Genomic DNA, 24,233 nt, shown 5'->3' with positions numbered 1-24,233 from the left:
CACTTCCTTTCTGCATTCATGTAACTTGTACAACTGTTAACTGATACCATTACATTTTCTATCTCAAACATAGGGATAATTTGACCAGGAATTTTTTGTGTGTTACACAACCAGGAGGGATAGCTGCCCCAAGGAGATGCTACCAAACCACTAGGGAAATGCCCCGTTTAGAGGGAGACAGAAACATAGTACTTCAGGGCACTCCATCAAAACATCAGCAAAAGATGCCTGCAGCATCCAACTGTCTCTCTGTTCAAAGATTTAGAATAGATAATTAACTAAACTAGGTAATATATGACATCAAAAGCATTATGGGGCTGTTGGCATCTAAACAATGCAGTTTGTACTTTATACAACTATAAATTGTTACATTTATGATACAAAAAAATCTCTAACTGTTTGGCTTTATCTTTCCAAGAGGTGGGGTTCTGAATCTATGTCCAGCAACAAACACCACACTGTCTTACATGCACGTTCCTTCAGTACACAAGTTCCTCTTCACCACCTGCAGTTAAAAAAAAAAAAAGTGTCAACTGTGAGGTCTGCTTCAGCCAGTGCAATCCTGTTTCCACTGCAACCACCTCCTTAATAGAGCTCTGTGATGTACTGATTATATCAAAGAGAGATATGATAGTCAGCAAGCAATCAGGAAAGGCGAGAAGGCTTTCTGCATCCTGTAAAACATTGTCTTATGGCCATGATGATTTCTTGAAGAGTTGTAAATATCTACAAACCAAGACATATAGGAGACTCAGCTTAACCCCATAGGATAATGTCATCATCACCCCTAATGAAGAGATACCATTAGTAACTTAATGAGGGTACAGCAAAATTAGTAAAGCCACCAGATGCTATCTCCAGAAAAACTCAGAAATCCCAGGAAATTGCAATGCATGAAGAGAATAAAAGAACCAAAGAAAACACAACCACACTGGTAAACCCTGTGGCCACTTCAAAATACTAAAGAAAATCCCCTAATGGGGGAGCAGGGAGAAAAGAAGTGTACATAATGCCATACTTTTTTGCTACAAAGGGTTCAAACCTTTGGCAGTTCTGAAGTCCCACTTTGTTCTATATGCATGACACTGTTCCTGCTCCAAGAGTCCAGACAGCTCAACAGCTGCCATCAGCTACAGGAACAGGAGAGCTTCGAACTCACAGAAGCCCAGGAGCGGACTGAAGGCCTTGGCCCAAGGCTGTGGTTTATATACCCCAGGCACTGCCCTTCCCACAATCCCCTGGGAAAGGGGCGGTGCCAACTGCCACAAAGTATAAAAGCTGCCAGAGGAAAAGCAGTTGATTCTTCATTTTATTTTCTTTCCTGTCTTACTTCAGCAACATGACTAGGTAAGAATTTCTTCTGTTGTCTTTTTTGTTTGTTTTTTTGGTGTTGGTGTGGTTTTTTTGGTTTGTTGTTTTTTTTTTTTTTGTAGTGTATGGATATAAAATATCTACTTTTATACAAAGTTGTATAAGAAAGTAAGTCATTAAATACAATAAATACATTAGAATCAAAAAATCTTTATGGTTCAGGTTTCTATTAAAAAAAGCCAAAAAAACAAAAAAACAAAAAAAACAAACCGAGACAAAAAACAACAACAAAAAAACCCACTGCAGGTGTTTCATCCCCTCGGTGTTGCTATGGGCCCAAGGGCTGAATCAAGGCATCGTAATTGAGAAAGATTTAGACTAGAACACTCTGAAGGGTGTGCAAAGCAATTTGCGAGGGGATTGCTGTGCCTGAGGCCTGTGGAATATGAGAAAGAACTTTGAAGACAATGCTGTAGAGAGCAGAGAAAATAAGAGGGAATCGGGTAAGAAATGAAACCTTAGAGAATCAGTGAGGTTCTGAGTTATAGGAGGGTGCCTGGGTAAACCGTAGGTAAGTGAAGGAGAGGAAATGATTGGATGTGGCCTGGAGGGCAGACAGAAATATGGGATGAGAGGGATTGAAAGGAAAACAAAGGTGAAGGGAAAAACTACAGGGTGCTGGGGAGACTAAGGAATGTGTCAAGATGTACCATGAGGGTGAGGAAAGGGAGGCTGAGAATAAAAAAAAGAAAGGCTTGCGTATAACGAGAAAGAACACAGGTGGCTTCCAGTCAGTGGGGATAGAACATGGGAATCCTGGATAGGTCAGAGGAACAAATGAGTGTTTGACAAAGAGAGGGGCTTGTGGGAGATGTAGTGGTCAGAGGCTGTCTGGGGCACAGTGAGCATGAAATAACAAGAGTTTTGATACTCAGGGATGCAAGGAGGGCCCACAATAAAACCTCTATGCTGAACTTCTCAAGGGCAGATTTTGGCCTTTTCAGAAGACTAATACAGAGTGTACCGTGGGAAATGGCCCTTGAAAACAAATGGGTCTGGGAGGGATGGGCGTACTTCGAGGAGCAAGTCCTGAATGCACAGGAGGAGGCTGTCCCTGTGTGCCGAAAGACAAGCTGGAGGGAAAGATGACCAGTCTGGGTGAACAGGGAGATATTGAAGAGAATTTGGGTTAAAAAGAGAGCTTACAGACTATGGAAAGAAGGGCTGGCTACTCAGGAAGAGTTTAGGAATAATATTAGGTCATGTAGAAAGAAAATTAGAGAGATGAAGGCACAATTGGAACTTAATCTTGCCACTTGCATGAAGGATAACAAAAAATCTTTCTACATATACATCAAGGGCAAAAGAAGGGGCAGGGAAAGCCTCAATTCTTTGTTGGACATGGGGGGAGGAAACATAGTTATCAAAGATGAGGGAAAGGCTTAGGTATTTAACACTTTCTTTACCTCAGTTTTCAACAGTAAGACAGGTTGTCCTGAGGACAGCTGGCTTCTGGGGCTTGTAGAAATAAGAAGCTGAATAGCTCCCCTGTTGTGGAATATTGGGTTCTGCTGGCACAAGGCCTTGGCCTTGTTAATCATGAATAGGCTTTGTGCAAGAGCTACAAAGGACTATGGTGTTGAAAGAAGAAGTGCTGATGTGTGCTGACCTTGACGAGATGTATCAACTTTGAACCTTGGAAAAGATAGAAAAACAGAATGCTGCGGTCATCAGAAGCAGGATGTGTGAGCGCTGGAAACCGCAAGAGGAGGGGTTGACATTTAACAAATAACCAATAATGAGCTTAGCTTTTGTAATATGTATTAGCTAATTAACTTAGCAACCAGTAAGACAATGACAAGTATGCATATGTTACTTTAAAAAGTATAAATAACTGTCTGATGCTCTAATAAAGTGGACATGATTGATCACACTGATCGTGTGTCAGTCCCCTTCTTGCGACAAGTGGCGCCCGAACAGGGACCCCACAGAGAGGGCCCAACCGAACAGGGACCTGATGGAGAGGCTCCTGAACCCCCGGAGAGGACTTCTCGACTTCACGAAGAAGATCGAGACACAGACTTCACAGAGAAGGTCTTGGACTTATGCAGTGAGCGGCGTTCTGGAAACTGGAGGCAAGAAGTCTGGCCCGGAATAGCAGTACCGGAGACTACCCGTACCCTGACCCGATGAGAGGCACTACCTGAGACCCGATGAGAGGCTGAGAGGAGTCTGTGAGCCGAACACGTGGTAAGCCGTTACTGCTCGGAGTGGCTGTGCGCACAGGTATTAATGCTTATTTTTATCATGGAAAGGCAGACGACATATGATGTTTTTAAATGCTTTTTTAGAAAAGTGGGGAACAAAGTTAGATTGGAAAAAGGAACTGCTTCCATTATTAGAGTATGCAGAGCAGTTGGGATATTTTAAAGATCCTAATGAAGTTTTTGAAACGAAGGGTGAAAGAGTGGCAGCCTCAGTGTTTGTTGCCTTAACACCTGATCTACCAATACCGATGGATGCTCAGGATATGGACTTGACCTCTGGGCAGTTGTTTGAGACGCCTGGAATGCCCCCACCAGCACCTGAAGGGACTGTGCTGGTTCGAGCTCGGCCAGCTGTGCCGTTTGGCCCTGGGGGGTCGGATGGGGAGCGAGGATGGGACTGAGAAACGAGACGAGGGGCGACCGAGGACACCGCCGGAGTCGTCGGGGGACCCGGAGGGAGAGAAGCCGGAGAACACAGGCGAGGAACCTTGGAATGCAGACCCCCCCCCCTCCTGCCCGCCTGCCACGGCTCCCAAACACTCTGCCACCGCTGCCTTCCTCTCGACCTCCGATGCCTGATTTATCTTCTTGACCACAGCTGCCATCAATTACTCCTCTGCTTCACCTGTCAACACCATCAGTGCCTGCTATAGAGCAACAACCAAGGAAAGAACTGGGACTCGGAGACAAGCAACTCAGGGAACTGCCGAAGAAACTGAAAGAACTGGAAACCAAGGATGAGTATATCCCTGAAAAAAACCTAGTTTTTTGCTCCGGGGAATACCCTGAACAACCCAGGGGCACTAATCCAATTTTATCCCCTGATCCGTTCCCTATCCCTGCTCCTACTTCCCTTAACCCTTTAACACCCACTGCTCCACCTCTTCTAGATCCAACATGGGGAGGGGAGGGTGGTAGAGGGGATAGTGGGGGGGGAAGGTGGAATCAACAATTGCAATTTCATCATAAATGGCAAATGCTGTGTGAAAATGAAGCTGTGATTCCTAGACAGAACACCAATGCATTATACGGAGTGCAGGCACAAATGTTACTTGGTGCTTGTCCTTTTGTATGTGCAGATTTGCAGGCATGGTTTCAAACTGAAGTGTTACAACTTTCACAAGAATTGGCGTATAAAGCTTTGTAAACTGTGCATGATCCTGCACAAGCAACTCCCTCTTTTACAAGTATTAAATGAGGGAGTGGAGCCATATCCAAAATTTGTGGATCACTTATATTCAGTGGTAATATCACATCCTGACTTGACAGAAGAGATGAAAACAAAATTTTTTATATGTCAGCATATGACAATGCTAATGAAAAAAAAACCTAAATGTGCATTAGGACTACTCCCAAAAGGTGCTACAGCAGCCCAATTGTTAGAAGCTTCTGAGCAAATGCTAGAAGCAGATAAAGCTGCTTAAGGACCATCATTGCAATATGGTTCTCAATATTGATTTATATTGTGGTGCATGGTGCACTGGTGTTTCATACAGAGATAAAAAAAAAAAACCCCAAAAAAACAACAACAACCAAAACAAAACAAAACAAAAAAAAACCTTGGTAATTACACTTGAGTTTTGGTTTGGGAGATAGTACCACTTCATTTTGTTTCAGGCTGACTCCACCAGATTTTAGTAGCAATAGCATTTCATTTTTGAACCTTCTAGTGGTTGTTAATTTTTCTCATATATTGGTGAGGAGTAAGAAGGAAAAAAAAAAAAAAAAAAAAAAAAAAAGGGAAAATAGGGGGGAAGAGTGTGCCTTTGCTGTTTAAAGGCTTGGAACTCTGTCTCTAAACAATTTTATTAGGCCTTTTTGGGCCTCAATTTGGCAACCATGAAGGAAACCAGGACTCCACTGTGCCGTGACCCGGGAGGGGTCTGGGGAAGCTTTTGGGGCCCCCCGACCAATTTTTGTCGGATAAGCCTCCTCTACCCTCTTGGTTCTATGCACCAGTGGACACCAGACCTTCCTCATAATAAAAAGGTATTTAAGTCCTTCCACTGCAGTGTGAAATGTGCTTTTCATATTGTATTGATAATAGGTTCTTGTTAATGTTGTAATTCATATGATCGTTTATATGTTGATTATGGGATCCCTTGTCTATGTGTTGATTGTTGATTGTGCTATTCTGTTGCACTGCTAAGTAGATGAACTTAACTTCTGGTATTTTAACACAGATGCTAAAAGATGTTGATAGTGTCAGACATGCAGTTTTACAATATCATGCTGCCACTGACTTTTTATTATGAGCTTTTAGGTTATGTTTTTGAAGACTTTGATGGAGTGTATTTGCATGAATTTACCTGATCATTCAGAGTCAATTCACAACCAAAAACAATTGATTAAGATAACATGAAAAATTAACTGTTGCATATATTGGGTTAAATGAATGGTTAAATCACTTAAGGATATGGGGATAGCTTAGAGATTTAATTAGACAAGGTTTATCAATTATATTTGTTATTATTGTGTTTGATGCTTTCGTATTATTAGTATGTTTTATATGGCAATGATTATTCCCCCGCAGCAAAATATGTGGATTACCTGGTCAAATAGCACTGGTATTACAGATTTTTGCATTGCTATGGCTTGTGCCACTGACCCTTTTCGCACTTGCCTGATAGGGATTCCTGGCTTTAACGAATCCGCATTTGCAAACTATTCTGCTAAGCAATGTAACAATAGCATGTCTGGTGGGCAATGTGCCCTTACGTCAATAGATGGCCTGAATAGAACATTGCCATGGGATCCACAAGAGTTAGATTTGTTAGGCTCTCAAGGCATAGGTAATGTGTCTGGAAATTGGACCCCCACGTTTATCAAATTCGGCACTAAGAGATGGAAAATTGGTACTCCCGATGTTCCTCCTACAAATTTAGACTATGCACCTGAGTTTGGGTACTGTGGATATAATGACACAGGTTCTAATTCCCCAAAACCAATGTATTCAGTAGGAGATCGTGATAATCCGACTCCTGCGCCAGGAACATATATTTGGAAAAACGAATCAGCATATGCCTTACCACCAGGAGTGTTTTTGATTTGTGGTGATTGAGCTTGGCAAGGTGTCCCTAAGGGAATAATTGGAGGTCCTTGCTATCTAGGCTCTTTGACTATTTTTGCCCCGAAATATGCACAATTACGAAATATTACATTGACTGCAAAAACTCGGAAACAAAGAAGTATTGGTCTTTCACCAGATTGTAATGATCATGTTGAACTTCTGAGTCAGGCAGCCAGGGTGGCTTTGTCAATATTTCTCCCTGGTGCCGCTGCCGGAAATGCTTTGCGGGAATTAGCTAGCTTAGCATGCTGGACAGAAAAGCAAGCTAATGTTACTACAAAAATTTTAGGAGAATTATTGCAGGATCAAACTAGCTTACGCCATGCTGTTTTGCAAAATCGCGCTGCCATAGATTTTTTATTGTTAGCACAGGGTCATGGATGTCAGGATTTGGCAGGAATGTGTTGTATGAATTTGTCCAATCATAGTGAAAGCATTCATGCATCTCTCTCCTATTTAAAGGAACATACTGGCTTGATTCAGCAGCAAACAAGCTTGCTTGGAGATGCAGTCACAAATTGGCTATCGGGTTTGGGTATCACAGGATGGTTGTCATCTTTGGTGAAAACATTGTTTTATGTTGGTATCATGTTATTGATTCTCTTTTTGTTGTTACCTTGCTTCTTGCAATGCATTCAATGCATGCTAGACAATACTATTAGCCGTTTAGGGCTTAATGCTTACGTTGCCCTTAAAGAAAACGGGGGAAATGTGGAAGATTGGGTTCTGCCGGCGCAAGGCCTTGGCCTTGTTAATCATGAATAGGCTTTGTGCAAGAGCTACAAAGGACTATGGTGTTGAAAGAAGAAGTGCTGATGTGTGCTGACCTTGACGAGATGTATCAACTTTGAACCTTGGAAAAGATAGAAAAACAGAATGCTGCGGTCATCAGAAGCAGGATGTGTGAGCGCTGGAAACCACAAGAGGAGGGGTTGACATTTAACAAATAACCAATAATGAGCTTAGCTTTTGTAATATGTATTAGCTAATTAACTTAGCAACCAGTAAGACAATGACAAGTATGCATATGTTACTTTAAAAAGTATAAATAACTGTCTGATGCTCTAATAAAGTGGACTTGATTGATCACATTGATCGTGTGTCAGTCCCCTTCTTGCGACACCCTGTAATCCTGGAGGCAACAGTTAGTGACCTGCTGAGACATTTGGATCCTCACAAGTCTGAGACCAGATGGGATCCACCTGAGGGTGATGAGATAGCTGGTGGAAGAGCTTGCCAAGCTGCTCTCTGTCATTTACCAACAGTCCTGACTCACTGGGGAGGTCCCAGATAATTGGAAGTTGGCAAATGTCACACCAATTCAGAAGAAGGGGCGAAAGGGGGACCCAGGAAACTGCAGGACTGTCAGCCTGACCTCAGTGCCTAGCAAGGTTATGGAGCAGATCATCCTAGGGGCAATCACACAGCACCTACAGGATGGACAGGGGATCAGACCCAGCCAGCACAGGTTTAGGAAGGGCAGGTCCTGTCTGATCTCCTGATCTCCTTTTATGATCGGGTGACCCGCTCGGTGTTTGAGGGGAAGGCTGTGGATGGAGTCTACCTGGACTTCAGCAAGGCCTTTGACACCGTCTCCCACAGCATTCTCCTGAAAAAGCTGTCAGCCCACAGCTTGGACAGGGGCACTCTGCACTGGGTTAGGAACTGGCTGGAGGGCTGGACCCAGAGAGTGGTGCTGAACAGTGATGTATCCAGTTGGTGGCCAGTTGCTAGCGGTGTCCCTGTAGTGTTGGGCCCAGTTCTGTTTAATATCTTCATTGATGATTTAGATGAAGGGGTTGAGTCCACAATTAGCGAATTTGTAGATGACTCTAAGATGGGGGGGGGGGGGGGGGGGGAAGTGTGGATCAGCTGGAAGGCAGGAGGGCACTGCAGAGGGACCTGGACAGATTGGAGAGTTGGGCTGATTCCAATGGGTTGAGGTTTAATATGGCCAACTGCCAGGTCCTGCACTTTGGCCACAACAACCCCGTGGGGAGCTCCAGGCTGGGCACAGAGTGGCTGGAGAGAAGCCAAGCAGAAAGGGACCTGGGAGTTTGGGTCGACAGGAAGCTAAACATGAGCCAGCAGCGTGCTCAGGTGGCCAAGAAGGCCAAGGGCATCCTGGCCTGTATCAGGAACAGTGTGGCCAAAAGGTCCAGGGAAGGGGATTCTGCCCCTGTACTCGGTGCTGGTGAGTCCACACCTTGAGCTCAAAGGCAGAACCCACAAATCCCGGGGCAGTGGCTCCAGGAGTGTTTGACCTCCTCAAGGACACAGCTCCACCACCCCCAGGAAGCACCACTGCAGAGACAAACCCTTGAAAGACCCTCAAGCCAGGCTTCACTCCCAAAAAAAAACCAGCACAGAGCCAAAAGCTGTTCAGTAGGAAACATTTACTGCCCCAATCCACACTGAGCATGGGGTCTCCCCCTTCAGCACACCACTCCATGCTGATGTCACACAGTTGTCCCCCGGATCTTCCCTGATGTCCAAGTCCCCAGCAGGTCACGGCCGTGGCTCCTCTTTGCCTTTGTGGTAGTCAGGGGGTGTGTACTTCCCTTCCTTGATCATCTTATCTCTCTGCTCCAGGATGGTTCTCAGCCGCACAGCCTGGCACAGAGGGTGGGGGCAGACACACAGCAGGGGTCAGGGGGAAGCTGAGGTGATCCCAGGTTTCCCCCCCCAGCACCTGTGGCACCCACACCAGCCCTGCCCTCAGGGCTCTTCATGGCCACTTGGCCCCCCCGCCTCCCCCCCAAAAAAAAAGACTTCAGATATTTTAAGCTGTTTAAAACATTTTACTGATGATGATGTTGGCTGCCCAGGCAGTATTTTCCCCCATTGCTGCTGCAGCTGAGGACTGAGTAGGGAGGAGGAGGGGGCTGCCAGAGCTCTGCACTGTTGTGTCATCTGCTGCTACCTCAGCCCATCCCACCCCTGGGGAAGGGGCAGCGGCAGGGCCAAGACCCCCTCGTCCTGGGTAACAGGAACAGGATTGGAATCACTCCCCACCCTGAGTCCCCCTCCCCAGCACTGGCCTGGAGACCCAGAACATTCTCCAGAGCTTGGCGTGCACCCCTCGGCACGCTCTCCACTTCCTGGTCCAGCGTCTGCTCCCAGACCGGCCCTGGTAGCCCAAAGTCCCCTTCCCAGCGCGGCCCGGGACACGGGCGCTGCTCACCAGCTTGGTGCGGTGCATGCACTCCATGAAGTCCTCGTACTCGGGTTGGCACTCGCGGCGGGCGCGGGTCTGGCCCAGGCCGTGCCCGCACTCCACCCACTCCCGCTCGAAGGCGTGACACGCCCCGGGCTTGCCGTAGGGCTGCGGCATGCTCTGCCGCAGCAGCCACCGGTCCACATCGATGCCCAGCTGCCGCTGCAGATCCCAGAACGGCATGTCTCCGCGCTTGTCGAGACACAGGCGCTGTCACGACACGGGCACCCGGCCCTGCCCGCCCCCCCCCAATCACGGAGCCGACACTGCTGGCGTCCTTCACGGGGCTTTTCACGACACCGCCCGCGTCGCGCTTGACGGCCCCGCCGGAGCCAATGAGACGAGCGGCACGAGCGGCCCCCCCCTGGTGCAGCGCCCCCCGGCGGGGAGGAGGCCGCCTGCCGGCCGCTGCGGCAGCACCGGGACCTCCCAGTACCCTCCCAAAGTCCTCCCAGTGCTCTCACTGCCCTCCCAGTTCTCCCAGTTCCCTCCTAGAGCCCTCCCAGTGTCCTTTCAGTGTTTCCAGTGACCTCCCAGTGTTGTCCCAGTGCTCCAAGTGCCCACACTCCAATGCCCCAGTGTCCTCCCACTTTTCCCAGTGCACCCCTTCCCATGCTCTCCCAGTTCCCCGAGTTCCCAGTAACCAGGTGCTGAAGGTGTCCTCATTCAGATTTATGTCCCCCTGGTCCCCATCCCACCCTGCCACAGCCCTGAGCCAGTGTGGGACCCCCACATATCCCTGGTGCTTCATTAGTGTTCATGAGTGCCCACGGATCCTACCAACTCCCCAGTTCCACCCACATCCCCAAACTCCCCCCGTTTATTCCCACCCCCCCGAAATCCTGGGGACGCCTGAACCGCGTCTAAGGTCAGGGTGAGCAACTCCACCTTCCCTAATGAGCAAAGCCTCATTATGCAGCTAATTGCAGACTGATCCCTGCTGCCTTTGGTGCAGGGTGGGGAGCAAGAGCCAGGAGGTGTCCCTGGACACCCATTTTTTGTCATAACTCTTAAAGAAAAGAAAAAAAAACCCAAACCTGCCCGGCTCCCCCCACCCACCCTTTTTAGCAGGCACAAAAGCAGGAAGAATGGGACCAAGGGCAGATAATCCCAAATCCTTGCCCAGGGGTCCCAGTGGGAGGGGAGGTCGTGGTCTCCTTCCCCCTTCCCCGTAGTGGTGCTGCTCAGATGATGCCAGTGGGAGCGCAGACCGGGGGAACACTGAGGGTCTCTGCCATCTCCCAGCCACAGGACAGCGGGGCGCAGATGCCCTCCCGGTCGTCTTCTGTTTGGGGTGTTTTTCCCTGCAAGATCTGGATGCTTTTCCTGCAAGGGGGAGGAAACCCTCATGGAAGGGGGAGCTCCAGTGCTCTCTCATCCCCCCCGACAGCTGAGCTGCCTGTGGCTTCCTTAGGGAAAAACTGACTCGGGTCTGTCAGTGTTGGAAAAAAATAGGAGTTTTGCCTCAGGGGGGAAGATTTCACGCCGAATCTCCAGCTTTTGAGACTTGGATTTTACCCTCTTTCTTGGGCAAAGAGCACAGCTGGGGGGAAAGCCAGCATCTCCCATGGGATTCAGCCCTGTTCCCATGGGACCGTCTCTTACCAGGCCAGGTGGGACATGGTGTAGGTGACAGGTGGCTGGGGACACCCCCCGGGGGGGGACAAGGCTGTGATGGTGTAGGCCCCCATGTCCTCAAAGATCAGCCAGTCCCCAACCTGCAGCTCAGGCAGCTCTAGGCCCTCAGCAATGTGATCCTCTCCATGTCCCAGGGGGCCTCGGAGGCTGCTGCTGTGTGAGCGGGGGTCTCGGCAGGGTCTCTGTAGGGGGCAAGGAGACAGAAGTGCCCATGATCTGCCCTATCTCTATAACTCTGGTTACAGCCCTTCTGGTGGCCACCATGGCCTCCCCAGAATGGAGCCTGGGCCACCCAGGATGCGAGGGGATGGGACGTAGCATGAAGGACCCTCTGGGCTTTCCTCAGCTTGGGTAAGACCCTCACCTTGTGCAGCCGAGGTCTGGGGCAGGGGCTGTCAAACAGGAGGCAGCTGAAGGCACCGTAGGTGCCATCACTGAGGTGGTACACGAGGTTCTTCTTGGTGCCAGAGTCTTCCTCTGGAGGAGAGGAGGGAGAGGGTTCAGGGGGTGTTTGGGCACACATCCCAGTACCCCACTATCCCACTACCCCACTGTCTCATCACCCCACTGTCCCACCATTCACAGCCCCACCATCCCATCATCCCACCATCCCACTCACCATCAGAGCTGGGGTGCTCTGTGGGTGCTTCCTCCCTGGCTGTGATCCTGGCAGCCAAGGTGAAGGCAGAGGTGACATAATACCGCCCCGGTCTTGCAATGATCTCCAGCCCACAGCCATCTGGGAAATACAAATCCAAGGCCGAGTTTATCCCAGCAGCCACCTGGAAGGAAAGAAGATGTTCCCCCTGGGTTAGCTCAGTCCCTCTGCAGTGACCCAGACCCAGGGGACATGCTCCAGCCTGGTTCTGCACGCTGGGAGCTACGTACCTCTTCAAACCGGGCTCTGGTGTCCTCGGTGCCGAGGAATCCCCCTCCAATGTCCAGGAGGTGCATTTGGTAGCCCAGCTCCTTGCCCACCTCAAAGGCCATCTGTGCCGTGGCCACTGACTGAGAGAAGGTTTGGGGCTCCAGCCCACGGCTGCCCAGATGGAAGCTGAGGGGACAGTCCCTGTTCCAGCAGCGCTCACCTGTCCCCAGAGAGCAGCAAGGGGACATGGCACTGGAATTATCCCTCCCCAGAGATCCCAAGCCAGACTGCCTGGATGGCCCTGCAAAGCCCCCCCAGACCTTCTCTGAGGGCCAAACCTGCCCCAGGTTGGTCTCAACGAGGGTCAACCTCCCCAGCATCCACCTCCCTCCCAGGCGCAGCAGCTGGTGGCTCCATGGACCCCTGTGTTGTTCTGGCAAGGCAGAGCTTCCCAAGTCCCCTCCAACATGGGCAACATGGGCTGAGCTTCCCTATGGAAGAAGGACCATGTACTGCACCTGATGCCAACAACCTCCAGAGCCTGGTCCTTCGCTGTCTCCAGCAGGTGCCGGCAGGATTTGAGTGTGGTCCCAAATGTCATGCTGGGATGGGCAGAAGGGCTGGAGTCAGCAGCAACACCCAACAACACCCTGCAGAGCAAAGCCACACTGCTGTGAGGGTTCTTCATTGAGTCACAGGATAGTTTGGATGTGAAGGGACCCTGAAGATCACCTTGAAGACACCTTCCACCAGCCCAGGTTGCTCCAAGCCCCATCCAACCTGGGGCCTTCAGCACTGCCAGGGACGGGGCAGACACAGCTTCTCTGGGCAAGCTGGGCCAAGGGCTCAGCACCCTCACACCAAATAACTTCTTTCTAGTATCTAGCCTAAACCTTCCCTCTTTCAGCTTAAAACTGTTCCCCCTCATCCTATCACTACTTCAGGCCTTCTGTCACCCCACAGCCCCCTCCCCAGCTTCTCCTCCAGCCCCCCACTCCAATGCAGCTTCCAGGCACCTACTTGGCATGAGGGTGGCTCCTGGCCACCTTGCTCAGCTCCACCTCATTGTCAAAGGTCACCATCTCTACACCGTGCTTGGCTGCATATCTGAGGTGGGCAACCTGCTTGCAGGGGCTGCTGTAGAAGATCTTGTCAGCTGGGACTCCAATGCTTTGAACCCATGCCATCTCTGCCTGCAGGGAGATGGCATCGTGTGTCAGCAGGTCCCTTGGGCCTGAGCTGCAGAGGGCAAAGTGCCAGCTGGGCTTTTCCAGAGCTCTAAGGCACCATGGTGGACTTTGTCCTGGTTGCAGCAAGATGTTTACAAGTGGCATGAGACCAGAAGGAGAGAAAACCGGAGGGTGCAGAGGGGTGGATTTAGTGCACGTGTCTCCCAATGGGCTGAGCTGTCATCTCCTTTGCACTTCCTCCTCCTGGTAACACATCCTAGTTAATTAACATAGAAGTAATTGGCTTCACTTTGGAGCCTCCTTGGGAATCTGAGCAACTGAGGTGCAAGAGGGAGCTGGGAGCTTCAGGATCAGCCTGAAAGCCACTGAGAACTGGACAGCTGTGGCAGTGGCACCTCAAGGACCTGCCTTGTCACCAGCCAAGCCAGGAATACTGACCAAAGAGATCAAGCTGGAGTCACCAGAAAGGACAGGGATTTTGAGGCTGTGTCTGGAGTGTTTGGACAGCAGAGGGACATTCCTGCCCCTGTGAATGTCACCCAGCAAGTGGAAACATAGGACAGGAGAGTGAGCTCTGCCAGCCTCCCAAAAATTCCCATGTCCTCACCTTGTTGGCACAGGCAAAGCCTGCCCCCAGCTCAGCCAGCAACCGGACCACACCCTCGCTGCTGTTGCACTTCACAGGGAAGTAGGGTCTGACACGGGGCAAGGCCCTCAGGAAGTGCATGTGTTTCTTGACAATGTCCCCAAGGTCTGCCACGAAGAAGGTTTGACAGTCACTCTAGGAGAGAGCAGGAGTGAGCACAGCAGTTCCCTCCCCATGGCCCCTGGCTGCCGGGGAGCAGCAGAGCCACCAGCACTCACCGCCTGGCACAGTTCCACGAGAAGGTTCTCCAGGAGGTCTCTGGTGGTGAAACCCTCCTCCAACATCATGAAGTTGGACTCCTTCAAGTACCCATTCATGGTCAAGGTGTGATAATGCTAGGTGAAATCCTCCTCAAGCAGGGTATAGCTTCTCACTAAGCAACACACTGGAAAAAGGAAGAGAATGTTGGAAGTAGGGTTCCAGAAGCCCTGAGGTGCTCACCATGTACTTGTACATGTCTGTGCTGCCCTGAGTAGAGGTGTTCTGCTGCTCTCCTTCAAACCAGTGACTGTGGAGAGCCCTGCTGGGGGTTAAACATCTTCTCTAGGGGGAGGAGACACATTTCTCTGTAGCTCAGAGTTTTGTTCTGGCACACAGCAGCCCTGTCTTCAGCAGCAGTTCAGGCACCAACACAGTCAGCTCCACTGCCACGGGGGTGGCCTGTATAAATCAGGACATATCCCTTCACACTCCAGCATGTCACTAGATCTGCTGCTTGGGGTGAAGTTTCCCAGACCCACCATCCCAGGCACACAAGCCCCATGGAAAGGGAGGCACCTTTAAAGACCCCACCATGGGTCACTTGCGTATCTGGGGATGGTCTGGATCTGTGCTGTGCTTCCAGTTTCACATCCCTGCTGTTACACAGGGTGTGGAATAAGGGGACAAGTTAAGCTGCATGGTGTTTGCTGGTTCACACACACTTTGTGGAGCTTTAGCTTTAAGCTCACACGCCATCACTTTAACACCATCACTTTAACTGGTTCCAGCCCACCCCATGTCCCCAGGAGGTGAACACCCAGCGTGAGCTTGCAAGAAACATTTCCTCTCCAGTAATCCAGGTCTAGCTCCAGGGCTTTCATGGCAACATGGTCCCCAGAGGTTTCATCCCTCTGAGCTGCACAGCACCTCCTCCTCCTCTGCAGAGACCTACTTGTAACATTCTGGATGGGGACAAGGAGAAACACCACGCTGAGCCCAGGGTGGTTGTAACGCACTGAGCAAGCACCACCATCTAACTACAGAAACAGGGAGAAAAAAAAACAGGCTTTGGAGCTGTGAAAGCTTCCTACTCAGGAAAGGAGAGCAACTCCTCCAGCCTCACTCTTCACTTCCAGGAGGCATCACTAACCAGCACCCAGCCCACACTGCTTGGGCACAGAAACCATGAGAAATGAAGCAGCCCCCCCCCTGTACCATGGGCTGATGGTTGGCTCCTGGGTGACAGGGTCAGGGGGCCCCTGAAGAAGTCTGAGCTCCCGCAGCACCCCGAGGCGGAGCTGTCACTGGGGATCCGAGGTCCCTGGAGAGAAGCAGTGCAAGGGGTTAAGTGAGGGAGAGGGGCACTGACAGCAGGATGCCCTCCACCCACCCTTCCCAAAATTAAGCATTGTCGGGCACCCCTCCCTAGCCCCCTCCTCCCACTGCCAGCAGCCCCCTCACCCCGTTACCTTAGAAATCATTTAAGGAGATGATGCCCATGGGTCTCCCAAGAGGATGAACTGGCCCCAGCAGCAGCTGCTCCTCCTGCCCTGGTTCCCCCCGTGCCCCAGCCCCTGGGCAAGTTACCCCTGCAGAGAGAGAGGAGGCACCCCTCCTCCCTGCTCTGCCTCCCAACTGTAGCCATGGCAACCGAACCCAGCCACCCCATTGGCTGAGCTGCCTCTGAGCATCCTTCATCCTTTTTTGGGGAATGCTCCCCCCCTTGCCTACCCCCTCTCAGGGTTGGGGTTGCCCCCAGAATACATGCTGCGTGACAGAGCTGGGGGCTGCACATGTACTGCTGTAGGGACCCTACTGGGGGGGTGTGGGGGTGGAGGGGAAGTGAGCCAAAAATATCTCCAAAATACGGCTGCCAGGGAAAGGAAATGACAGGCTGAGGACAGTTGATGGGGGAGGCAGTCGGGAATCCAGGGACTGATTCTGCCCCGTGGTGCTGCTACCAGTCCCAGTGGGTTCCTGGCAGCAGATGCAGCTCTGCCAGACCTGCAGATCCCCAGCTGCTGGGTCAGTCGTTTCTTTGCCTGCATTTGTGTATTTGGAAGCAGCTCCACTGCTCCATCCCGCAAACCCCACGGGCTGAGCAGGGGAGTTTTTTTCTTTTTCTCGTTGATTCACAATTGCCTACTGGGGTCACTGTGCAGTTGCTCCCCCTAAGGGGGAAGAGGGACCGGCGTACCCGAGGCTTCTCATGACAGCACGGTGCCCTTGGCTTTGCCAGGGACTCTCGTGGCCACCAGCCCCAAGACAGCTTTTGTCCACGGCAGATCCCGGCGCGATTTCCCGGTGTTTAGCCCAGCACCCGGACTCCACCGCGCACGTGCCGAGCAGCTAGGCACAGTGGGCCCGCCCACTCCAAGATAAACCACGCCCATCCCCACTAAACCGCGCCTACCACAACCAACCCAACGCCCACCACCCCAGAAAGGTTCCTTTTGATTTGCGTAACCCCGCCCATTCACCGGACAACCGTACCCATTCACCCCTTAACCACGCCCACAACCGTGACTTAACCCCGCCCATTCTACCGCGGAAGCCCCGCCTACGAGTCGCGCGCTGCCACCGTGCCCACCCATTGGCCGCGGGGCGGTGCGCGGTGCGCGGTGCGGCGCGCGCAGTCGGTGGTGTCATGGCTCCGAGCGCGCAGGCCGGGGGCAGCCGCGGTCAGAGCACGGGTTCGGGGCTCCGGCAGGGAATCCGCGCCGTGCTGCTGGGGCCGCCCGGTGCCGGCAAGGGCACGCAGGTGAGCGGACACGGGATGAAATAACCCGCGGGGGTCCCGGGTTGCCTCACCGGATCGGGTCGACCAACCCTTTCCCACCCCTGGGTCCAGCATTTGGCCTCCGGCGTGGAGGGAATGCGGGCACCCGGGCTTCTTTCCCCCGCGGTGTGCTGCCCGCCTCGCTCCGGAGCGCCCCGGGCCTCCCTTCCCCTGCGGAGAGCCTGGAGTGTGCGGCCTGACCCGCTCCGGAGCGCCCCGGGCCTGTCCGCTGGGGACTCAGGGATGCGGCTCCCCGGGGTCCTTTGTCCTGGATCCCTCTCGAGGCCCATTCTTGGGCACCCTGAGTCCTGGTCCCCCTCCGAGAAGTGTGCCACGTGCTGGCCGGGGCTGCTGGGAAAGAGGGATAAGGCCCCAGCGGGGTGGGAGTCCCAGATCACGTCTGTGTCTCGCTTCCCTCTGGTCCTGCCTCTGAATCCCTCATGGCGGGCTCACCTCTTGTCTGTCCTGTCCCACAGGCTCCGAAGCTTGCTGAGACCTACTGCGTCTGCCACCTGGCAACTGGGGACATGCTGCGAGCCATGGTGGCCTCAGGGTCCGAACTGGGAAAACGGCTCAAAGAGACGATGGATTCAGGGAAGCTGGTGGGTAGCAGGGAGAGGTTGCTAGGAGGGGAGGGGGCCTGGCAGCACCTGAAATAAGAATAGTCAAAAGCCAGCTCTTAATTAAAAGCCTTAGGTGACACAACCCAATTAGTGGTGGAAAAAAAAATTGTAGGGTGAAGGGAGGGGTGGGGGTTCTCCTCATTTTCCTATAGGGAAAACATCCCATTAAAACAAGCTTGAGCTTCCAGATTGGTCCATGTTTACCAGCAGCCTCAGTTCCACCCCCTGTTTGGAGGGGAAATTTTTCCTTGGAGCTGTAAGATGTTGCTCAGGACACTTCATGTGATGCCTGGATCCCCATGGGGTGGAACAGTTTGTCCAGAGTGTTCAACTCCATCCTAGTTCTTGTATAAATACTGTTTGCTTTGTAATTGTGGGGTGAAAACAGGTGTAGGGGTGTTGCTGTGTGAAAGGGCCACTTTGGATCCTCATGGGACAAGAGTTAGGATCTCAGACACAATTTGTTTTTTGAGGATCTCAATTACCTTGGCAAAATGACCAAACTATCTTGGGAAACTGTAAAGGACAGCAAACTGCAGCCACAGATCTTGGGCATCGTGGCTCTTCGCACCCCATAAAGAACCCGCAGGGCCCCGGGTGGGAAAAGTGACATGGCTTATCTCCAGTTTTTGCTCAAAACTTGTATTGCAACATCATCCTGCAATATCCCATCTGGTTATGAAAGATAGAGACGTTATCTGTCCAGGCTGGTGGTATCTGCCACGTGTGTGTGGCAGGCAGCAGTGGGCTGCTCCCCAGGTACATCCCAGCAGCTCTGGCTCCCTGATAACTCTGCTGGGAGCTCAGCAGTGTTCAGAGCCAGGGATGGGGCTTTTTTATGCTTGGTTACCAAGCAGGATGCCTTTCTGTGAAAGGGGTGATCAGGAAAGCAGAGAAATTACTTGTTTCTTACCCAAGAGAGCCCTGCTCTATCCACTCCAGGGCTCTTGTTTACATGTGCTGTGACAGTCTGGTCCCCAGTCCTGCTGGGTCCTGGCTGGAGAAAAGAGCTCTGCTCTGGAATAAACAGCTATTGTTGGGGCTGCAGCATCTGTTAGTGCTTTTGGTGTGGAAAAGGGACTAATCCCAGCAGCATGCTGAGGTTGTGATAAGGGAAAAACTACCCAGCCAGAGCTTGCCTGTAACTATTGGGCATTTACCTTCAAGCAAAGTTTATGAGAGTCAATGAGCAGCTCTCCTTCTTTGCCCTTTGTGGCCAGGCCTGGCCTCCCAAAGGGGATGTGTGGGTGAAAGTACAAAGTTAACAAGAAATAAAAGATTATGTCAGTATTTTGTACTGTGAATTGGTTGGGTTTTTGCTTGTTTTTGTTTTTTTTTTTTTTAAAAATCTAGGGAGGCTGACAATCTCCCTTGAAATACAGCAACCTTTGTAACAGTGAGGTTACAGCGCTGGCCTAGTCCCTGCATATGCTGAAGTGTCTCCTGGGGAGAAATGTCCCATTAGCCATGTGGTGGTGTAACACCGAGGGCAGGGAGTGCGTCCCTGGGGTAGGCAGGTCCCATCAGGCAGCATTCACCCTGTCCCAGCAGTGCCCTGCATGGTGGCTGCTGGCTCCAGACCAGGAACAGCTGTCAAAAGGGCAGCAGGATGGGTAGGGCAGCTCTGGGGGTGTCTGTGTGTAAAATTGGGCTGTTCCTCCTGACCTTGCATCCATCTCCTCTCTGCAGGTGAGTGATGAGATGGTGGTGGAGCTGATTGAGAACAACCTTGACTCTCCTCCCTGCAAGAATGGCTTCCTCCTGGATGGCTTCCCACGCACAGTGAAACAAGCTGAAATGGTAGGTAAGCTTCTGGGTCTCCTCCAGCCCTGGCCTGTGCCTCTGCCCCCCTGAGCTGGTGTTTTCTGTCACAGCTGGATGAGCTCCTGGAGAAGAGGAGAGAGAAGCTGGATTCTGTCATAGAGTTCAGCATCCCCGACTCCTTGCTCATCCGGAGGATCACTGGACGGTAATTCTTCCTTCCCAGACATGGGGTGAAGTTTCATAGTTTAGGGGGAAACATCCTGATTTTGAATTCTTGTGCCTTTCTCACTGTGACTAGGGCTAGATTCTCTGCTCTGTATTCAGTTTCTGCTCTGTGAGAGCCTTCCTTCCCTGATGCCTTCCCTGCTGTCCCATGCCTGGGCCATCCTTGAACCCTTCCTTACCCAATAAATAGGGGTCTCTGATACAAACCAGTGTCCTTGGTGAGCCAGCTCAGCCTTTAATCCTGGTGTCTGAAAGCTAATATCTTCAATCCTCCTGCCTCTGGAGCTGGTACTGCTCCCTTCAGCAGGAGGTGCTGCTGAATGTCATGTCTGGGGCTGGTTGTGGCCATGCAGGCACACAGAGGTCTCACTGGGTCACCTTCACACCTCCAGGAACAAGCACAAAGTAAAAATCCTTGTGCAGCTGCTTTTTGCAAGAGCCTAAAGAAGCCCTTGGTACAGAAATAGCTAGAAGAGTTTTTTCTTCATAGAGAGGCTAATTGTGTTGCTATTGCAGATGTTTCTGTGCTGCTGAGTGGCGGGTTCAGAAGACCTTGTCCTGGCTCCTTTGCTGACATTTGCTTTCTGCCTCTAGGCTGATTCACCCAGCGAGCGGCCGCTCTTATCATGAGGAGTTCAGACCCCCGAAAGAGCACATGAAGGACGATGTATGTGAGCTCCCAAGGCCACAGCTTGCATTGCTTTGGGTTTAGATGATGTTTTATATCATCCTTGGGGAAAAAGAAATAATAACCCTCGGGGGTTTTTTCCTTCTGTCTTGGCTTTCTGGGGAGTGTGGGGAAGTGCCTGGGCAGCCTGAGCCATCAGTAGAGTGGGGAGGAAATTGTGGTGGGTTGTAGCTGGTTTTCCTGGGGAGCAACAGGTGCTATCAAGACTTCTTGGTCTCCTTTTAGCAAGCAGAGTGGTTGTGGAGGGGGGGAAAGACCATGACACTGAATCCTTCTCTCTTCAGTGGGACTTCTCTGGGACTTGTTTTGGCTGCCTTTGGGATCACCTCTGCAGCTCCACCTCATAGGCTCATCAGAGGGGAGCCAGGGTTGTCATAGCTGTGGAAAGGGGGGAGTATGCCAGGCTTGCAGCTGGCTGGAGACTGTTGTCCCCTTGTTTCTCCCAGGTGACTGGAGAGCCCCTGATCCGCCGTTCGGATGACAACGAAACAGCCTTGAAAACCCGGCTGAAGGCTTACCACACCCAGACCTCCCCCCTGGTCTCCTACTACAGCAAAAGAGGGATCCACACGGCCGTGGATGCCTCTCAGTCTCCCGATGTGGTGTTTGCTAGCATCCTGGCAGCCTTCTCCAGAGCCACATGTAAAGACCTGGTTATGTTCATTTAGGGCTCTGTCCCAGGATGGAGCTTTCCCTTTCTTCTCTCTCTCTCTCTCTCTGTTTCTTTGTCTCTGTCTTTCTGGGGCCAGGGAGGGTGAAGAGCTAAGCAGAGTAGAAGAGGAGGGGATAAGGTGATGCAGCCCGAGGCAGGGCTGTGCTAATTCTCTTTAATTAAACGAGCTGTTAACGGTCTCTTATCTCAGTATATATGAACATTATGTGTCTTCGGGAGCCAGGGATTTGTCCCCTAGAGGTCGCAGTGAGCCCAAGCACCCCCTGCCAGAGTTGGGGTTTATACCCCCGAGGTTCGAAAGGCTTTTTGGTGGTTTGGTTTTTGTTTTTTTTCAGTCTGTAGCTTCCTGGAAGGAGATGGACTTTCAGCTGCTCCACAGGGAATTACCATAAGGTTGGAGGTCAGGACTGAGCAGTGAGGGGAAGGACCTGGGCAGGGTGCCAGAGAGGTGATGTTCTGTCAGCAGAGGGTTGGTGGTGGGAAGGCTGTGAAGGGCTCTGTGTGTGTCCACCAGGGGAGGGAGAGCTTGTCCCTGTGTCTGAGCACAGCTTGCTGCTGCTGCTTGGGGCTGGGGAGAACTTATTCTCCTTGTATGGGCTCTATTCTCTGTGGGATGGGAGGTTACCTGAGAGACTTCCTCCCATTCTGATGAAGCTTGTGGGGGAGTGCTGGGGGGTTTCAACCTCTCCTCATTTATGGGCCTCAATATGTATATGTAAATGTTAGTGAGGGGCTTCCTGGTTTGTTGATTTTGGTTTTTTTTTTAACACAATGAAGTTTCTGGTCAGTCTGACGGTCACTCTGTGTGGCAAGTTGGGATCTCCTGGGGACAAGAAAAGGCCTTGGGTTTTATCTCTTCACTCTTGCCTTGGCTTTGGCCAAGGAAGATGTGTTGAGCTTCTCCTGGTCCCAAAATCTAAATAAAGCCTGGCTGCAAACCAGATGATTTCTCAAGGCCTGAGAGGCAGTCTTATTAACCACCATCTTTGTGTGCCCTTGAGCCAATGACCTTCGTTATGAGCTCCTGGAAATGTATTTGTTTCGTGAGCAAATCCAACAGCTCCATCAGGCTGCTCATTTGAGGATACCACGTGTCGTGTGGTTAATGCCCCAGCTTCTCAGGACCATTACTCTGCTATTTGGTGACCCTGGTGACAACCTTTGTCCCTGTGGGATTCCAGCCCACCTTCCTGGAGGACCCCGCTTATTGGCCCAGATAAAATTTTGTCCTTTAGCCTTCCATGTATGTTTACTGATTTGGTGGTGGTGAGTCCTGTTGAGGAGATGGTCTGTCTCCTTCCTTCCACTGGGCTGCCTAGGGCTGCATATCCAGAACAGATGCCTAATACTCAGGGATCGCTCTTTTTCTTGATAATTTCTCTTTTGTCTGAAAATAGCTCTCTGTCCTTGTACATCCTTTCCAGGGAAACAACCTCTTCCCTTCCAGCTAACTGGAAGGAACACCATGAACTGAAAGCTATTGAGTTGTTGCTCTTTGAAAGCACATGTCTGTGGGGAGAGGGTTTGAAAGGAAACGGTTCTGGTTTCAACAGCAGCCTGCAGTCCCCTGGGGTCCCCCAGGTGGCTGTTGCCTTCTCCATCGTCTGTGCCTTCCCTGTGTGAGAGGACAGCCCCAGCACCAGGGAGGTGGGGGGGAGCAGCTAATGTCAGGCTGCCATGTTCCAGGGGAGTGGAGAGAACAGTGTCAGAACTGCCTCTCCATGGCTGTAAAGAAATGCTGAGTGGAAGGAGCTTTGATTTTGGCAACTCGAGAGAGGCCCAGAGGAGGGCTGCAGCCCATGCCTAATGGCAGGAGGGGCTCTGGGGCTCTCAGCCAGTTGGTGCTCCTGGACTTGCTCAAGGTTTTACTCCACAGCGTGAACACTCTGTTTTTCCACTCTCTATTCTTTTTTTTTTTCCCTTTGTGCTCACTTTTGGATCCAGCCCACCAGCCTTTTCCTGCCATAAGCCATGATTCATTTTGGTTTTTTTTTTTCCCCTAAATATTTTTTTTCTTTGTTCCCATCTATTCCAGCTGAATGACTCCGTGAACCAGATGAGAGACCACCAAATGCTGCACACTCTGCTACATCACCCATTGCAGCCCTCCCGTGGGTGCAGGGGAGGCAGGGAGGGGGTTACTATTGATGGGAGGGAAATAAGGAGGTGGTAGACAAGGGGCTTGGGGGCTGATTTGCTTGTTTTTCTTAATTAGCAGAATCACTGTGAAGAGGAGGTGGCATTCTCCTTAAAAATTACAGTTTGGGGAGACAAAACAATTGTACAGGTTTGTCTCATGGGCTCTTGGTACTCTGAGGCCACTGTGAGGTTTGCTGTGATTTTTTTTTTTTTTTTCTGAAGTTGCTTCCTGACAGCTAGGACCAAAAAATGAACAAATGACTCATCAGTTCTGAAAGGGAAAGGGAAAAAACAAAACAAAAAGATTCCTTGGTCTTTTCCTGGAAGTTCTGTTTTTCTTGTTCTGCTGCATTCCTAAACACGGCATAGAGACTTCTCCAGGTTTCTCTGGTGCTGAACAGAGGGGCTGTGGTTCTAGTCCAAGCCTGCCTTACTTGGCCATGGGGTGGCTTTCCTGTGATCTTGACCAAGCTGGAATTCTTGCAATGCTGAAGAAATGCAAAAGAGACTTCCTTAATTGACTGCAAAAATGACACTTAATTGGGGTTGGGTGTTTTTTGCATTTCTTTTTAGATCAAATGGTGCCTTGTCTAACCTCTGAATCAATAATAAAATAACCCCTTTACATTTTTATATCTCTTACTGTGTGCTCTTTGACCTGCAGACAGAGTGGAGGATGAGAGGAGGCAGATGACAGTGTAGCCAACTAACAACTGAGCTGGGTGGCTCCTCGGGCCTGATTCTGTCTCAAGGATGATTTTCTGTGCAATTGAAAATGGGGCTTGTAAATCCTTTTAGCTTTTTTTTTTTTTTTTTTTCCCTTCTGAGTGTGTTCCAGTGCTTTCTGTCACCATAGCAATGGTGTCTTTTGCTGCTTTTCTCTTGTCTGTTGCTTTGTGTGCGATGCTGAAAGTACTGAGCCCCTGTGTATCCT

The 24,233-nt window shown here is 51.0% G+C and overlaps 3 protein-coding genes across 5 annotated transcripts; 1 reads left to right on the top strand and 2 right to left on the bottom strand.

Annotated features, from left to right (window-relative positions):
• Positions 1-9,027: 9,027 nt before the first annotated feature.
• On the bottom strand, positions 9,028-10,166 carry NDUFS5 (NADH:ubiquinone oxidoreductase subunit S5). The gene is made up of 2 exons (XM_071767847.1): positions 9,833-10,166; positions 9,028-9,261 (listed from the first exon to the last, which is right to left on the bottom strand). The coding sequence occupies exons 1-2, from the start codon at positions 10,046-10,048 to the stop codon at positions 9,157-9,159; spliced, it is 321 nt and encodes a 106-aa protein (XP_071623948.1). The 5' UTR covers positions 10,049-10,166; the 3' UTR covers positions 9,028-9,156.
• A 677-nt stretch (positions 10,167-10,843) lies between these two features.
• AZIN2 (antizyme inhibitor 2) lies at positions 10,844-16,741 on the bottom strand. 2 transcript variants are annotated; one of them, XM_071767840.1, is made up of 11 exons: positions 16,606-16,741; positions 15,624-15,729; positions 14,426-14,592; positions 14,169-14,342; positions 13,392-13,564; positions 12,890-13,021; positions 12,392-12,557; positions 12,123-12,285; positions 11,868-11,980; positions 11,471-11,685; positions 10,844-11,191 (listed from the first exon to the last, which is right to left on the bottom strand). In XM_071767840.1, exons 3-11 carry the CDS (start codon positions 14,522-14,524, stop codon positions 11,050-11,052), a joined length of 1,377 nt encoding a protein of 458 aa, XP_071623941.1. In that variant the 5' UTR covers positions 14,525-14,592; positions 15,624-15,729; positions 16,606-16,741; the 3' UTR covers positions 10,844-11,049. The 2 variants fall into 2 exon arrangements, with proteins under 2 accessions (XP_071623941.1, XP_071623942.1); XM_071767841.1 differs by lacking the exon at positions 16,606-16,741 and adding an exon at positions 15,878-16,050.
• Positions 16,742-17,005: 264 nt separating this feature from the next.
• Positions 17,006-23,932, top strand: AK2 (adenylate kinase 2). 2 transcript variants are annotated; one of them, XM_071767999.1, is made up of 7 exons: positions 17,006-17,169; positions 17,664-17,789; positions 19,500-19,610; positions 19,685-19,779; positions 20,394-20,466; positions 20,934-21,129; positions 23,196-23,932. In XM_071767999.1, the coding sequence occupies exons 1-7, from the start codon at positions 17,056-17,058 to the stop codon at positions 23,201-23,203; spliced, it is 723 nt and encodes a 240-aa protein (XP_071624100.1). In that variant the 5' UTR covers positions 17,006-17,055; the 3' UTR covers positions 23,204-23,932. The 2 variants fall into 2 exon arrangements, with proteins under 2 accessions (XP_071624100.1, XP_071624099.1); XM_071767998.1 differs by lacking the exon at positions 23,196-23,932 and having other exon boundaries at positions 20,934-21,344.
• The last annotated feature ends 301 nt before the right edge of the window (positions 23,933-24,233 follow it).

Source organism: Heliangelus exortis, chromosome 24 (genome assembly GCF_036169615.1).
Source record: "Heliangelus exortis chromosome 24, bHelExo1.hap1, whole genome shotgun sequence".
Lineage (NCBI taxonomy): Eukaryota > Metazoa > Chordata > Aves > Apodiformes > Trochilidae > Heliangelus > Heliangelus exortis.
The sequence above is the reverse complement of the archived record's forward strand: the minus strand, read 5'-3'. Positions and strand labels throughout refer to the sequence as shown.